We start from the raw sequence: 15,701 nt of genomic DNA on the forward strand, positions 1-15,701 counted from the left end.
TTTCACCGTGTTAGCCAGGATGGTCTCGATCTCCTGACCTTGTGATCCGCCTATCTCGGCCTCCCAAAGTGCTGGGATTACAGGCTTGAGCCACTGCGCCCGACCCACCCAGGCCGTTTTCTGTGTCCAGCTGTCTTCATAGGATGCTGAACATTTTGTAAGGAAATGGCATTCCCTAACTCAGCCTAGGAACTTGGAGCACAATTTTCCGGGGTTCCGATGGCGGGGTCACCAATTTGGGCAACTGCAGAGATGTCATTCCCCTGTTAGCCTATATGCAGAGTTGTGCAGTGAACAATATTGGACCATGTTTGATGATATGGAGCCATTGGAAAGAGCCCTGAGTTGGGAGCTGGGAGACCTAGGTTCTAGACTTTGCTAGGCCTCTGGCTTCATAAACAACATTGGTAGGTCATTCTGCCCTGCTCACTTCCTTGGACTGTTTTTCCACCTATACAATGGTCTAATATGACTTTTTTTTTTTTGAGACAGAGTCTTTGCTCTATTGCCCAGGCTGGAGTGCAATGGTGAGATCTCGGCTCACTGCACGCTCTGCCTCCTAGATTCAAGCGATTCTCCTGGCTGAGCCTCCTAGTAGCTGGGATTACAGGTGCCCACCATCACATCCAGCTAATTTTTGTATTTTTAGTAGAGATGCGGTTTCCCCATTTTGGCCAGGCTGGTCTCGAACTCTTGACCTCAGGTGATCCACCTGCCTTGGCCTCCCAAAGTGCTAGGATTACAGGCATGAGCCACCACATCTGCCCCAATATAACTTTTAAAATACTTTATGTAAATCCTGGCTGGGCGAGGTGGCTCACACTTGTAATCACAGCACTTTGGGAGGTTGAGGCAGGTGGATTGCTTGAGCCCAGGAGTTGGAGAACAGCCTGGGCCACATGGCAAAACCTTGTCTCTATAAAAAGTTTTAAAATTAGCCGAGCATGGTGGCATGAGCCTGTAGTAGTCCAATTACTCAAGAGGTGGGAGGATCACTTGAGTCCAGGAGGTAGAGGTTGCAGTAAGCTGAGATCTCACCATTGCACTCCTGGGTGACTGACTGAGACCCCATCACAAACAAACAAATAAACCCCACACTTTATATAAATCCTGACTTACTGCAAAAAATAGATTTTGGGATGAACAGTAAAACTTGGCAGGATCTAAAAAAAAAAAAAACAGGCCAGATGCGGTGGCTCACGTCTATAATCCCAGCACTTTGGGAGGCCGAGGCAGGCGGATCACCTGAGGCTAGGAGTTCAAAACCAGTCTGGGCAATATGGTGAAACCCCTTCTCTAAAATTATACAAAAATTAGCTGGGTGTGATGGTGGGTGCCTGTAATCCCAGCTACTCGGGAGACTGAGGCAGGAGAATCACTTGAACCCGGGAGGCGGAGCTTGCAGTGAGCCAAGATCACACCATTGCACTCCCACCTGGGCAACAGAGTGAGACTCTGTCTCAAAAATAAATAAATAAAATAAAAAATAAAAACACAGATGGTTACTGGATTATAGTGTGTTTAGAGTGCTAAAGTGCCTTATCTTGAGAGGCTTTAGTTTTTTCCAGTTTTCCTTTTTTGGGAGGGGGTTGTACTGCATGGGCCCTAAGGTTGAGTCTGACCTTAACCCGTCATTCTTATTACAAGAAACTATGCACAGGCAGTGCAGTGACATCAAATCGTAGCCTATTTAAGGATGGAAAGCCCTGGATTGCTCATAACCCCTTGACCTTGGATAAATCCCACGTCAACTAAGAATGGGAACTGGGGACTTCAGGGCTACTCCCATGCCAGGGGACATCAGCACTTGGCCACTTTGCCCTCGTGCTCAGCGCCCAGAGGTGGTGCCCATTGCACTCTGGGGGCTCCTTTTCCTCAGTTTGTATTAGAGCCTCCATAGTTACCCTTCCCATGCTGGAGAACACTGGACTGAGGCCCCCACAGCCCTTTCTGGGCATGTTGTGGGAAATGGCAGGCTTGGTGTGTTCTGAAGGTAATCCTCAGAGACCATCAGCATCTGAGTGTGAATTTGAGAAAATGGGGCATTGAACCAAAAAGGGAGTTAGAAAATCAGGACTCAAAGTCATAGAATACTCCAGAAAGCAGATTTGGGATCATGGCATGCTCTTGTTTTGTAGGAAAATGAGGACACTTGGGACACAGTCACCTGGGAAGGAAGGGGTAGGGATTAGATACTGTTTATCTCCAGCATGTGCCAGTCACCATATGCCTTTTAATTTTTTTTGAGACAGGGTCTTGCTCTGTCACCCAGGTGGGAGTGCAGTGGCTCGATCATAGCTCACTACTGCCTCAAACTCCTAGGCTCAAGCAATCCTCCTGCCTCATTTATTTATTTATTTATTTAATTTATTTTTCTGAGACGGCGTCTCAGTCTGTCGCCCAGGCTGGAGTGCAGTGACCGGATCTCAGCTCACTGCAAGCTCCGCCTCCCGGGTTTACGCCATTCTCCTGCCTCAGCCTCCCGATTAGCTGGGACTACAGGCGCCTGCCACCTCCCCCGGCTAGTTCTTTTTTTGTATTTTTTAGTAGAGGCGGGGTTTCACTATGTTAGCCAGGATAGTCTCGATCTCCTGACCTCGTGATCTGCCCGGTCTCGGCCTCCCAAAGTGCTGGAATTAGAGGCTTGAGCCACCGTGCCCGGCCTTATTTATTTATTTTTTTGAGACAGAACCTCGCTCTGTCGCCCAGGCTGGAGTGCAATGGCACGATCTTGGCTCACTGCAACCTCCACCTTCCAGGTTCAAGCGATTCTCCTGCCTCAGCCTCCTGAGTAGCTGGGATTACAGGCGTGCACCACCACGCTCAGTTAATTTTTGTATTTTTAGTAGAGACAGGGTTTCACCATGTTGGTCAGGCTGGTCTTGAACTCGTGACCTCGTGATCCGCCCTCCTTGGCCTCCCAAAGTGCTGGGATTACAGGTGTGAGCCACTGTGCCCGGCCATTTATTTATTTATTTTTGGAGAGATGAGGTCTCACTATATTGCCCTGGCTGGTCTTGAACTTCTGCACTCCAGCAGTCGTCAACTTTAGCCTCCGAAAGTGCTACTAGGATTACAGGTGTAAGCTGTCGGGCCTGGCCCACCTTTTAGTTCATTATGCCGGTTGTATGGATGAGGAAACTGAAGCCCCAGAGGTAGAGCAACTTGTCCAAGGTTCCCTTCCCACTTTAGAAGTGGACTTAAAATCTGGGTACTCTTTCCTCAGAGGGAGGAAATTAGCTCCTTCCATGAGGGAACAGACTGAAGTAAGTCAGAACTATACCGATAGACATGGGCTGTTATGTCACTGCTTAGGGACAGAATGGTATAAATGTGCCAGGGGCAAAGAGAGGAATCTTTTTTAAGTTTCCACCCAGCTTTCCTACCACCAGGCTCGTGTTGTGAGCAGCCCCCTAATCAAGAGCTGCCCCAGCCTTAAGGCCCACCTTGTGGAACAAGTGCACTTAATGGCCATAGTAGAAAGAAAAGAAAAGAAAAAAAAAGATAAGCCTCCCAGTCTGCAGTGACTGGCTGATCTGATGTCCTTTGCTAATAGAGGCAGCTTTATAACACATCTCCATCACTGACTAGTAATCCAAAAGGCTCTGAGGTTTTAACGAATGGGATTGGTCCAAAACCTGACCTCACTTTCATTTAATTTCATGCCAGCTCCAATACACACCCAGCTGCGGAGACCTTGTCTAGCTAGTGAGCTGCTCAGACACAAAGGCGCTCTAATTACCATCCGCAAGCCAGGCTGACAGGGATTTCAAGTGTTTTCATGTTTATGGAGATCAGAGAAATGTGTTCTGTACATCTTTTTCACCGATGGCAAGTATAAAATAAAACCAAACAAAAAACCCAACACATTTATTCAAAGCAGGCATTTCAGTTAAGTTAAAATCCTATAATCAGGATAGCCACAATTCCAGACACTCCGGTGCGAAGTGTAGATATGTCAGTAGCCACATCTGGATGATGAACAAGCCATTGACTATAAAAACGAGAACAACAACACAGTCTCAGCGCCTTTAGAGTGAACAGTATGTTCCAAGCACTTCACCATGGTTCACAATGGCAAAGCCTGCAGCTTCTCCATTTGGAGGGTCACATTTTCTACTCGGTTTCCTGCACTTACAAAGGCCAGCTGGCATGGCTGGGGGAGGGGCAGAGGGAGGAAATCAACTCCTCTATCCAGGGAATTGCAGCTGTTATTGCAAATGGCCCCGGAGAGCCCATTATAAGCTGCTGTGCTAGGCTGTGTGTCCCTGGAGTGCCCATCACATGACGTCTCCCTAGCCCCCAACCCAGGCCCCCAGGATCCCAGAGCCACCCGCTTGAGTAGGACAGCAGAGCCAAGTGGGAGAGGAGGAACCCAGGGCTCCGTCTCGGGAGTTTCCGTGAAAGTCCGGAGCGCGGCCAGGGGCGGTGGTCGCATAGGGAAGCAGACGCCCAGCACGTCCGCACTTTCCCACACCCGCGGTGGCGGCGGCGCGCGTGTCCTCAGGAGACTCCAGCACTTGCAAAAAACACTGCGCTCTTCTCCGAGCACGGGCAGAATCCGGCTACTCTGTCCCGCAACCCAGCGCGTGCCCAGGAAACAGTGACCTTGAACCCGAGGAGAGGCGGGCCGGCTGTGAAAATACACTTTAGAGAGCGCGTGGGGTTCACTCCGCGCCTCTCTACCCTTCCATCACCATTCAATACCCCCCGCCCCCACATCCTGTCCCCACCCGTGTCGTACAGCCTTTCCCCCACCACTCTGAGAAAGGCAGACAGTTGCAAAGAGAGCGCAGGGGTTAACTCCTATTCAACCCTCAAAGGGTCCCTTCATGGCACCGCGTGTTTGATATTAAGCAGCACCTCCAAAGACACAAGATGGTTTTTTTAAGTGTCGAAAATATTCAAGTCTGGCGGTTTGGGGTGCACCCTGAAATTATCTACTCATGTTCCCCTCCCCCAAAGTGGATCAGGAGCCAGCCCTGAAAAGGTAAAGCAAGTAACTGGCATCATCCTCAGTAGTTCCGGCGCACCGCGATCCGGAGAAGCGTGAATTGTGGCCACATGGTCGCAGGGCTGGAGGGCACTGAGCGGCTGCGCGGAACTGCACGCTCCGCGGCTAGGTCGGGTCACGCCAAATAAGGAATCCTACTGACTTGTAAGCGGGGTGCGCTCCGTAAAATCTGCCTTACAATAGGGCCAAGTCCTGCATTTCAAATATTTTGGCCCTCAACCCCAGTTACGCGCGAAACATTCGCGATTTTTCTGTTCCTCGTCTTTAGCTTTTTTCTCCCGCTTCCAAAAGCCAGAGTTCTCCACCAGCCTGAGCAGAATTGCAGCCCTCAGGGGAACCCCTTGCCCTCCAGTCTGAGGCTGGCGCTGTGGCCACCCCGGGCGTGTTAGCTGCCAGGGACAAGAACGCCGTCGCCAGTTCTGAGCTGCGCCCTCCCGGAGGCGCCAGGGTCACTGCAGGCCGCGCGAGGGCTGCGAGGTGAAGGGGGTTCATGCACCGGGGCCGACAGAGGTCCCAGGAGCGGGCGTTGGGGAAGCTTTGCACGTAACTGCAGCCGTCGCGAATGAAGCCTTCGCACGGCTTCCTTGATGAGGTTTCCAGAGAGCACTAGCTGCTGCAGGAGCCGGTGCGGGTCGTCGTCGCCTGTGCGGGTTTCTGGTTGGGAACCGCGTCGCTGCTGCAGGCGGCGGGAGGCGGCGGCGCCCCGGAGCCATCCTCGCCGGCACGGACCCGACAGCGGCTGCCGGACGCCCTGCTTGCCAGCATCCGGAGGCCCATCAAAGTTGGCCTGAGGGGGCAGTGGGGACAGCGCGCTGGGGCCTGTGGCGAGCTCCGCCACGCAGTAGGGCGCAGCGCGTCCCCGCACCCGGCCGCGGTCCCCCAGGGCGCAGCGCAGGACCCCAGGGGGCGCCGGGCCCACAGTCTCAGCCGACGCGGGCGGCAGCAGCAGCGGCACCGCCGAGGGCCTGGCCTTGTCCGCCGGCACCGCCGCAGCCAGGGGCCCCGGGGCCCGCAGCGGCGCCCCGGGGGGCGCGCACGGCGAGGCCGGGCTGTCCTGCGCCGCGTCCAGCTGCAGCGTCTCGCCGATCTGGGCCACCAGCCGGTCCACCTCGCCCGAGCTGCCCAGCGCCACCGACTGCTGCAGCAGGAGGAAGCTGTCCTCCTCCTCTTCCTCCCCCTCCGCCTCCTCGCCGGTTTCCTCTTCCTCCTCCCTCCGGCACGGCATGGCCCCCTGTCCGGGCACCCGGAGCTGTGCGGGCGTCGCTGGGGGCTCGGCTGCCGGCGGGTGCGGTGGGCCGCGGCGGAGCGGGCGCGGAGCTGAAGACGATGCCCGGGCCGTGGCCGTGGCCGTGGCCGGGGCCGGGGCCGTGGCAGACGCGGAAGCCGGAGCCCGCCAGTCACTCCAGCCGCGCGCCTGCAGCCGCGGGAGCCGGAATCCTGCCGGCTCTGGTTGATTTGTAAACAATGGGTGACGTCGCGCCGGGCCCTACCACCGCGCCGGGGAGGGGGTGCTGTGCCGCTGGGGGACGGGGCTTCTGCGGGACTGGGGGTCTGGGTGAAGCCGGATTGCCTTCTGAGCTCCTTCGCTCAGGGTGCTGTCTGCAAGGGCGCCCTGGGGACCTGATCCTGGCTCACGCAGTCGGGCGCGATTGGCATTTCCAGAAATGGACACCAGCGTGGACCTTGTTGGTTTCTTCCACACACAAGCACACACACAGTAACACACACACACCGACCCACACACCCCTTCTCTCCGTGCGTCAACTCAACCGGGTTTTAGCGTTTGCGCTTTTGAGGTCCGGCATGCGGGTGTCTGGTGAGGATGGAAAGGAAAGAGAGTCAGGCTAGGGATTTGTAAGGAGATTAGGGAAACGAAACTGACGGGAATGGAAAGGAAGAAGGGGACCTTGTCGTGCGATGGAGGTGGCAGAGTTGGAAATGGCAAAGAAAGGCCACAGATTAATGTTTCTTGATCGAGATCCTGGGCGGATGGGGGCCTGGACTGCTGGAGAGGAGGAGGTTGCTAGTCTTTTTTGTTTGTTTGTTTTTGAGACGGAGTCTCGCTCTGTCGCCCAGGCTGGAGTGCAGTGGCTTCATCTCCACTCACTACAACCTCGGCCTCCTGGGTTCAAGCAAATCTCCTGCCTCAGCCTCCTGAGTAGCTGGAATTACAGGCGCCCACCACCACGCCCGGCTAATTTTTGTATTTTTAGTAGAGACGGGGTTTCACCATGTTGGCCAGGCTGTTCTCGAACTCCTAACCTCAGGTGATCCACCCGCCTTAGCCTCCCAAAGTGCTGGGATTACAGACGTGAGCCACTGCGCCAGGCCTAGGTTGCTAGTTGCTAGCCGTTTTTTTTTTTTTTTTTTTTGAGACGGAGTTTCGCTCTTGTTGCCACAACCTCCACCTCCTGGATTCAAGCAAGTCTCCTGCCTCAGCCTCCTGAGTAGCTGGGATTACAGGCATGCGTCACCATGCACGGCTAATTTTGTATTTTTAGTAGAGATGGGGTTTCTCCATGTTGGTCAGGCTGGTCCAGAACTCCCGACCTCAGGTGATCCACCTGCCCCGGCCTCCCAAAGTGCTGGGATTACAGGCGTGAGCCACCGCGCCCTGCCTTTTTTTTTTTTTTTTTTTTTTTTTCCTTTTTAATTGAGACAGAGTCTCCTTCTTTCACCCAGGCTGGAGTGCAGTGGCACGATGTTGGCTCACATCAAAGGAGTTTTATTCATAAAAGCCAAAAGTGAAATGGCCCAAGTGTTCATCAACAGGTGAATGGACAAACAACCTATTGTACATTCACACAGGATGATGACAGAAAACAGTTCAGCAACAAAGAGGACTGAATATTGCTGCATGCCGTAACATGAATGAAGCTTAAAAACAGTATGCTAAGTGAAAGACGCCAGATAGAAGCAGATATACCTCATATGTTTCTGTTTATATGAAGTTCTAGAACAGGGAAAGTAACTTACAGTGGGGAAAACATCAGAAGACTGGTTGCCTTTGAAAAAGGTAGAGCAGGGGCAGGACGGACACTCTGACACTAAACAGACAGAGGGAACTTGCAGGAGAGTGGACATGTTCTAAATGTTGATATCTTGATTTGGGTTTCACAGGTTTAGGCATGTGTTAAAACTCATTGAGTGGACTGGGCGCAGTGGCTCATGCCTGTAATCCCAACACTTTGAGAGGCTGAGGTGGGTGGGTCAGCTGAGGTCAGGAGTTTGAGACCAGCCTGGCCAACATGATGAAACCCCGTCTCTACTAAAAATACAAAAATTAGCTGGGCATGGTGGCTCACGCCTGTAGTCCCAGCTACTTGGGAGGCTGAGGCAGGAGAATCGCTTGGGCCCAAGAGGCAGAGGTTGCAGTGAGCCAAGATTGTGCCCCTGCACTCCAGCCTGGGCAACAGAGCGAGATCCTGTCTCAAAAAAACAAAAACAAAAACAAAACAAAAAACAACAAAAAGAAAACAATTGTAAATTTTATATGAAGAGAATAAATTGTAAAGAAAGATTGAATTCTAGTAATAGACATGCTGATGAGCTTGGAGTGAGGTGTACTGATGTTTGCAATTTATTCCAAAGTACACTAAAATGTGAGAAGGATTAATATAGATGGATTAGAAAGATAGATAGGTAGATATGTGATAAAACATGTATAGTAAAATGTTAATGTTACCATATGACCCATCAATTCTACTTTTAGCTATATACCTGAGAAAATTGAAAACATATGTTCACATAAAAATGTATACACAAATGTTGATAGCAGCATTATTCATGATAGTCAAAAAGTGGAAACAGGCCGGGCGCGGTGGCTCAAGCCTGTAATCCCAGCACTTTGGGAGGCCGAGACGGGCGGATCACGAGGTCAGGAGATCGAGACCATCCTGGCTAACACGGTGAAACCCCGTCTCTACTAAAAAAATACAAAAAAACTAGCCGGGCGAGGTGGCGGGCGCCTGTAGTCCCAGCTACTTGGGAGGCTGAGGCAGGAGAATGGCGTAAACCCGGGAGGCGGAGCTTGCAGTGAGCTGAGATCCGGCCACTGCACTCCAGTCCGGGCCACAGAGCAAGACTCCGCCTCAAAAAAAAAAAAAAAAAAAAAAAAAAAAAAAAAAAAAAGTGGAAACAACCCAAATATTCATCAGCTGATAAATGGATGAATCAAAAGTCGTATACTCATACAATGGAGTATTATTCACCATAAAAAGGAATGAAGTACTGATACATGCTACAAAAAGAATGAATGTTGAAAACATTATGCTGAGTGAACGAAGCCAGACAGGAAAGGCAACATATTGTGTAATTCTATTTATATGAAACATCCAGAATAGACAAATCCATAGAGACAGAAGGTAGATTAGTGGTTGCCAGGGGATGGGAGAAGGGGGGAATTAGGACTAACAGCTAATGGGTAAGAGTTTTCTCTTTGGGGTTATGAAAATGTTTTGAAATTGGCCGGGCGCGGTGGCTCAAGCCTGTAATCCCAGCACTTTGGGAGGCCGAGACGGGCGGATCACGAGGTCAGGAGATCGAGACCATCCTGGCTAACATGGTGAAACCCCGTCTCTACTAAAAAAAATACAAAAAACTAACCGGGCGAGGTGGCGGGCGCCTGTAGTCCCAGCTACTCGGGAGGCTGAGGCAGGAGAATGGCGTAAACCCGGGAGGCGGAGCTTGCAGTGAGCTGAGATCCGGCCACTGCACTCCAGCCTGGGCAACAGAGCGAGACTCCGTCTCAAAAAAAAAAAAAAAAAAAAAAAAAAAAAAAAAAGAAAATGTTTTGAAATTAGTGGTGATGTTTGTGCAACACAATGAATATACAGAGCTAAAAACTATTGAAGTGTACACTTTAAAATGTTGAATTTTATGTTACATGAAATATATCTCAATTTAAAAAATACTAGAATCTAGGTGCTGGGTAACAGCATTTTTCAATTTTGTTGGCTGTTTGAAAAATTTTACAATAAAGTGTTAGAAACAATAAGCCATAGAAAAGGGGAAATTGGGTGACTCAGGCCTGTAATCCTAGCACTTTGGCAGGCCGAGGCGGGCAGATCCCGAGGTCAAGAGATCGAGACCATCCTGGCCAACATGGTGAAACCCCATCTCTACTAAAAATACAAAAATTAGCTGGGTGTGGTGGCGCGCGCCTGTAGTCCCAGCTACTTGGGAGGCTGAGGCAGGAGAATCCCTTGAACTTGGGAGGAAGGTGGAGGTTGCAGTGAGCTGAGATTGTGCCACTGCACTCCAGCCTGGCGACAGAGACAGACTCTGTCTAGAAAAACAAAAGGGAGGCCGGGCGTGGTGGCTCAAGTCTGTAATCCCAGCACTTTGGGAGGCCTAGACGGGCGGATCACAAGGTCAGGAGATCGAGACCATCCTGGCTAACACGGTGAAACCCCATCTCTACAAAAAATACAAAAATTAGCCGGGCGTAGTGGCGGGCGCCTGTTAGTCCCAGCTACTCGGGAGGCTGAGGCAGGAGAATGGCGTAAACCCGGGAGGAGGAGCTTGCAGTGAGCTGGGATCCGGTCACTGCACTCCAGCCTGGGCGACAGAGCGAGACTCCGTCTCAAAAAAAAAAAAAAAAAGAAAAGAAAAACAAAAGGGGAAATTAGGCTGGGCTGGGTGCGGTGGCTCACGCCTGGCCACCACGCCTGGCCCCAGGGTTGCTTCTTTACCAGTTCTTTCATTACCTCCCAGCCTTCTAAATGGAGGCTCAGCTGACTGGGGAAGAGGGATGTGTACTGAGAAAATTCAAGAGATTAGTGGACTCGGCCAGGCGCGGTGGCTCACGCCTGTAATCCTAGCAGTTTGGAAGGCCAAGGCGGGTGGATCACGAAGTCAGGAGATTGACACCATCCTGGCTGACACGGTGAAACCCCATCTCTACTAAAAATACAAAAAATAAATTAGCTGAGTATGGCGGCACACTCCTGTAGTCCCAACCACTAGGGAGGCTGAGGCAGGAGAATGGCTGGAACCTGGGAGGCAGAGGTTGCAGTGAGCCGAGATTGTGCCACTGCACTCCAGCCTGGTGACAGAGTGAGACTCCACTTCAAAACACACACACACACACACACACACATACACACATACACACAAAATTAGCTGGGTGTGGTGGTAGGCGCCTGTAATCCCAGCTACTTGGGGGGCTGAGGCAGGAGAATCGCTTGAACCCGGGAGGTGGAGGTTGCAGTGAGCCGAGATGATGCCCTTGCATGCCAGCCTGGGCAACAAGAGTGAAACTCCATCTCAAAAAAAAAAAAAAAAAAAAAAGAGAGAGAGAGAGATTAGGGGACTCAAACTGAGGTGTTAAGAGATGAGGATGAGATATTAAACACCTCTCAGTAGGCTAGGTGCAGCGGCTCGTATCTGTAATCACAGCAGTTTGGGAGGCTGAGGTGGGCGGATCACCTGAGGTCAGGAGTTCGAGGCCAGCCTGGCCAACATGGTGAAATCCCGTCTCTACTAAAAAAAAAGAAAAAGAAAAAGAAAAAAACAATTAGCCAGGCGTGGTGGCAGGCCACTATATTCCCAGCTACTTGGGAGACTGAGGCAGGAGAATCACTTGAACCCAGGGGACAAAGTTTGCAGTGAGTCGAGACTGTGCCATGGCACTCTAACCTGGGTGACACAGTGATATTCCATCTCAAAAAATAAAATAAAATAAACATATTTCAGTAGATTAGCAACTGAGGAAGCCATGGAAGGCAAAAGTTAAAAATGTCTTGAAGCTGCTCACTAGGCAGGAAAGATAAACCACCGGTTAGACAAGGGGGAGTGGGGGTGGGAATTAGAACAGTTGGGTCTAGAAGCCAGTAGTTAAAATGACTAGATGGCTTCGGAGCTAGCACTGATGGAGCAGTGTAGAATGTTTTGCTATCTGGTGCAATCTCGGCTCACTGCAGCCGCTGCCTCCTGATTTCAAGGGATTCTCCTGCCTCAGCCTCCTGAGTGGCTGGGATTACAGGCACCTGCCACAATGCCTGGCTCATTTTTGTATTTTTAGTAGAGATGAGGTTTCACCATGTTGGCCAGGCTGTTCTCGAACTCTTTGTCTTTTTTTTTTTTTTTTTTTCCTTTTTGTGGAGAACGGGGTCTCGCTGTATTACCCAGGCAGGTCTCGAACTCCTGGGCTCAAGCTATCCTCCCGCCTCTGCCTCCCTGAGAGCTGGGATTACAGGCGTGAGCCACCGCGCCCGGCGCTGTTCTCGAACTCTTAATCTCAAGTAACCCGCCCACCTTGGCGTCTCAAAGTTCTGGGATTACAGGCGTGAGCCACTGCGCCTGGCCTTTTTTAAGTATATTTAACAGCATTGCCTGAGGATATTTTGTCATTTAAAAAAGGAGAAAGGTCTCTAGGTTAGGGAGATAGTTCAGAGGGATGCAGCCCTCAGGTTGGAGGCTGGAATAGTATACTGGGTTGAGTAGCTTCCCCTAAATTTCTATCTACTCGGAACCTGTGAGTGTGACCTTATTTGGAAATAGCATCTTTGCGGATGTAATCAAACTAAAAGGAGGTCATACTGGATTAGAGTGGGACCTAATGAAGGGACTGGTATCCTTATAAAAAGAAGGAAATTTGGACACAGACACATGAGGAGAATACCATGTGGCAATATGTCAAGCATGTTGCCACAAACCAAGAAACACCAAAGGCAGAGAAGCATGGGATTATTTTTTATGGTTACAGCTCAGGCTGGCAGCTCGGTGATTGAGAACCTCTGTGATGGATGTTGGTTCATGATAGGTACAGCCAGATCTACCATTAGAACAGGAATCAAGTGTGAAGAGGCCAAGCGCGGGCTCATGCCTGTAATCCCAACACTGGGAGGCTGAGGCAGGGGTATCACTTGAGCCCTAGAGTTGGAGACCAGTCAACATAATGAGACCCGGTCTCTATCCCCTGCAAAAGAACAAAGAGATGGGAAGACAAAGGGTCAATAAATCTCTCATGGGGTGTATGTGTGTGTCTGTGTGTGTGTATGCATATATATATAGATAGACAGATAGATATACATTTTTTTGAGACAGGCTCTTACTCTGTTGCTTAGGCTGGAGTGCAATGGCACAATCATGGCTCACTGTAGCCTCCACCACCTGTGCTCAAGTAATCCTCCCACCTTAGCCTCCCAAAGCTGTAACCACAGGTGTGCACCACCACACCCGGCTAATTTTTGTGATTTTTTTTGTAGAGATGGAGTTTCCTGATGTTGTCCAGTCTGGTCTTGAAGTCCTGGGCTCAAGTGATCTGCTCAGCTCAATCTCCCACAGTGCTGGGATAATAGGCATGAGCCACCGTGCCCGGCCCTCTCATGGTATGTTGATCATCGGTAAAAGATGGCCATGTTAGGACCAAGTCTCAGGGACCATGATGATGACTCCATGTAGGCTGAAGCAGTTAGTGCTCCCATTTCTGGGACTGTGCCATCCTTGCTACCTGGGTGGCAATGGGAATGGAAGAGTAGATGCTCAAACTTGCCGCATGATTGCTTATAGGTGTCTGGAGGAGGCAGTGTTTTTTTTCTTTTTCTTTTTCTTTTTTTTTTTTTTTTTTTTTTTGAGACGGAGTCTCGCTCTGCCGCCCAGGCTGGAGTGCAGTGGCCGGGTCTCAGCTCACTGCAAGCTCCGCCTCCTGGGTTTATGCCATTCTCCTGCCTCAGCATCCATGTCCCTACAAAGGACGCAAACTCATCCTTTTTGATGGCTGCATAGTATTCCATGGTGTATATGCAATCCCTCCCTCCTCCCCCCTCCCCCTGATAGGCCCCAGTGTGTGATGTTCCCCTTCCCGAGTCCAAGTGATCTCATTGTTCAGTTCCCACCTATGAGTGAGAACATGCGGTGTTTGGTTTTCTCTTCTTGTGATAGTTTGCTAAGAATGATGGTTTCCAGCTGCATCCATGTCCCTACAAAGGACGCAAACTCATCCTTTTTGATGGCTGCATAGTATTCCATGGTGTATATGTGCCACATTTTCTTAATCCAGTCTGTCACAGATGGACATTTGGGTTGATTCCAAGTCTTTGCTATTGTGAATAGTGCCGCAATAAACATACGTGTGCATGTGTCTTTGTAGTAGAGTTGTTCTCCTCTTTAATAAACCCCAAATTGTAGCTGTACCAGAGCCATAAGACTCATTTGTCATCCTCTCTTGCAGCCAAATGGGGCCATGTGATTAAGTTCTGGTCAATGAAATATAAGTGGGATATATATACATATATATATACACACACACACATATATACATATATAATATATATATATATATATTTTTTTTTTTTTTTTTGAGACGGAGTTTCGCTTTTGTTGCCCAGGCTGGAGTGCAATGGCTCGATCTTGGCTCACCACAGCCCTTGCCTCCCGGGTTCAAGCGATTCTCCTGCCTCAGCCTCCTGAGTATCTGGGATTATAGACATGCTGCCACCATGCCCGGCTAATTTTTGTATTTTTAATAGAGATGGGATTTCTCCCTGTTGGTCAGGTTGGTCTCTAACTCCGGACCTCAAGTGATCTGCCCGCCTTGGCCTCCCAAAGTGCTGGGATTGCAAGCATGAGCCACCACACCCAGCCAAGTGGGCCATATTATGTGACACCTTTGTAAAGTCACCCTGTGAGGAAGGGGGCAAGCCTGTCTCTTTTTCTTTTATTTTGTTGCCGGGGTCTTTTGAAAGCCCCAAACATGGTCCTGGATTGCCTACCTCTGGATCTTTTTTTTTGAGATGGAGTTTTTGCTCTCGTTGCTGGAGTTCAGTGGCCTGATCTCAGCTCACTGCAACCTCCGCCTCCCAGGTTCCAGCCATTCTCCCACAGGTGCACCACCACACTCAGTGAACTTTTTGTATGTTTAGTAAAGACGAGATTTCATCATATTGGCCAGGCTGGTCTTGAACTCCTGACCTCAAGTGATCTACCTGCCTTGGCCTTCCAAAGTTCTGGGATTACAGGCATGAGCCACCATGCTTGGCCCTGTTTGTTTATTTTTAAAAATACATTTTTTGCATTCAGCTTTTGGCTCAGAAGAGGCCAAGGTGCAACTTTCTTTGGTTATCCTGAATCTGGGTTCATCCAACACCAGGCGCCTCTACCATGCCACCAAAGTTCGACCCCAACAAGATTAAAGTCGTATACCTGAGGTGCACTGGGGGTGCAGTCGGTGCCACTTCTTCACTGGCCCCCAAGATCGGCCCCCTGGGTCTGTCTCTAAAAAAGGTTGGTGATGACATTGCCAAGGCAAGGGGTGACTGGAAAGTCCTGAGGATTACAGTGAAACTGAACATTCAGAAGAGATGGGCCCAGATTGAGGTGGTGTCTTCTGCCTCTGCCCTGATCATCAAAGCTCTCAAGGAACCATCAAGAGACAGAAGAAACAGAAACACATTAAACACAGTGGGAATATCACTTTTGTTGAGATCGTCAACATTGCTTGACAGAGGTGTCACCAATCTTTAGCCAGAGAACTCTGGAAACATTAAAGAAATCCTGGGGGCTGGGCGTGGTGGCTCGCGCCTGTAATCCCAGCACTTTGGGAGGCTAAGGCGGGCGGATCATGAAGTCAAGAGATCGAGACCATCCTGGCTAACATGGTGAAATCCCATCTCTACTAAAAGTACAAAAAAAAAAAAAAAAAAAGAAAAAATAGCCGGCTGTGGCGGCATGCGCTTATAGTCCC

The 15,701-nt window shown here is 50.3% G+C and overlaps 1 protein-coding gene across 1 annotated transcript; it reads right to left on the reverse strand.

The window, feature by feature from the left end:
• Window positions 1-3,767: 3,767 nt before the first annotated feature.
• On the reverse strand, window positions 3,768-6,461 carry LOC117069266 (proto-oncogene FRAT1). Its single transcript, XM_033187277.1, has one exon. The coding sequence runs from the start codon at window positions 6,237-6,239 to the stop codon at window positions 5,400-5,402; it is 840 nt and encodes a 279-aa protein (XP_033043168.1). The 5' UTR covers window positions 6,240-6,461; the 3' UTR covers window positions 3,768-5,399.
• Window positions 6,462-15,701: the final 9,240 nt, after the last annotated feature.

The sequence above is a fragment of the Trachypithecus francoisi genome, unplaced genomic scaffold (genome assembly GCF_009764315.1).
Source record: "Trachypithecus francoisi isolate TF-2019V2 unplaced genomic scaffold, Tfra_2.0 Contig01579, whole genome shotgun sequence".
NCBI lineage: Eukaryota > Metazoa > Chordata > Mammalia > Primates > Cercopithecidae > Trachypithecus > Trachypithecus francoisi.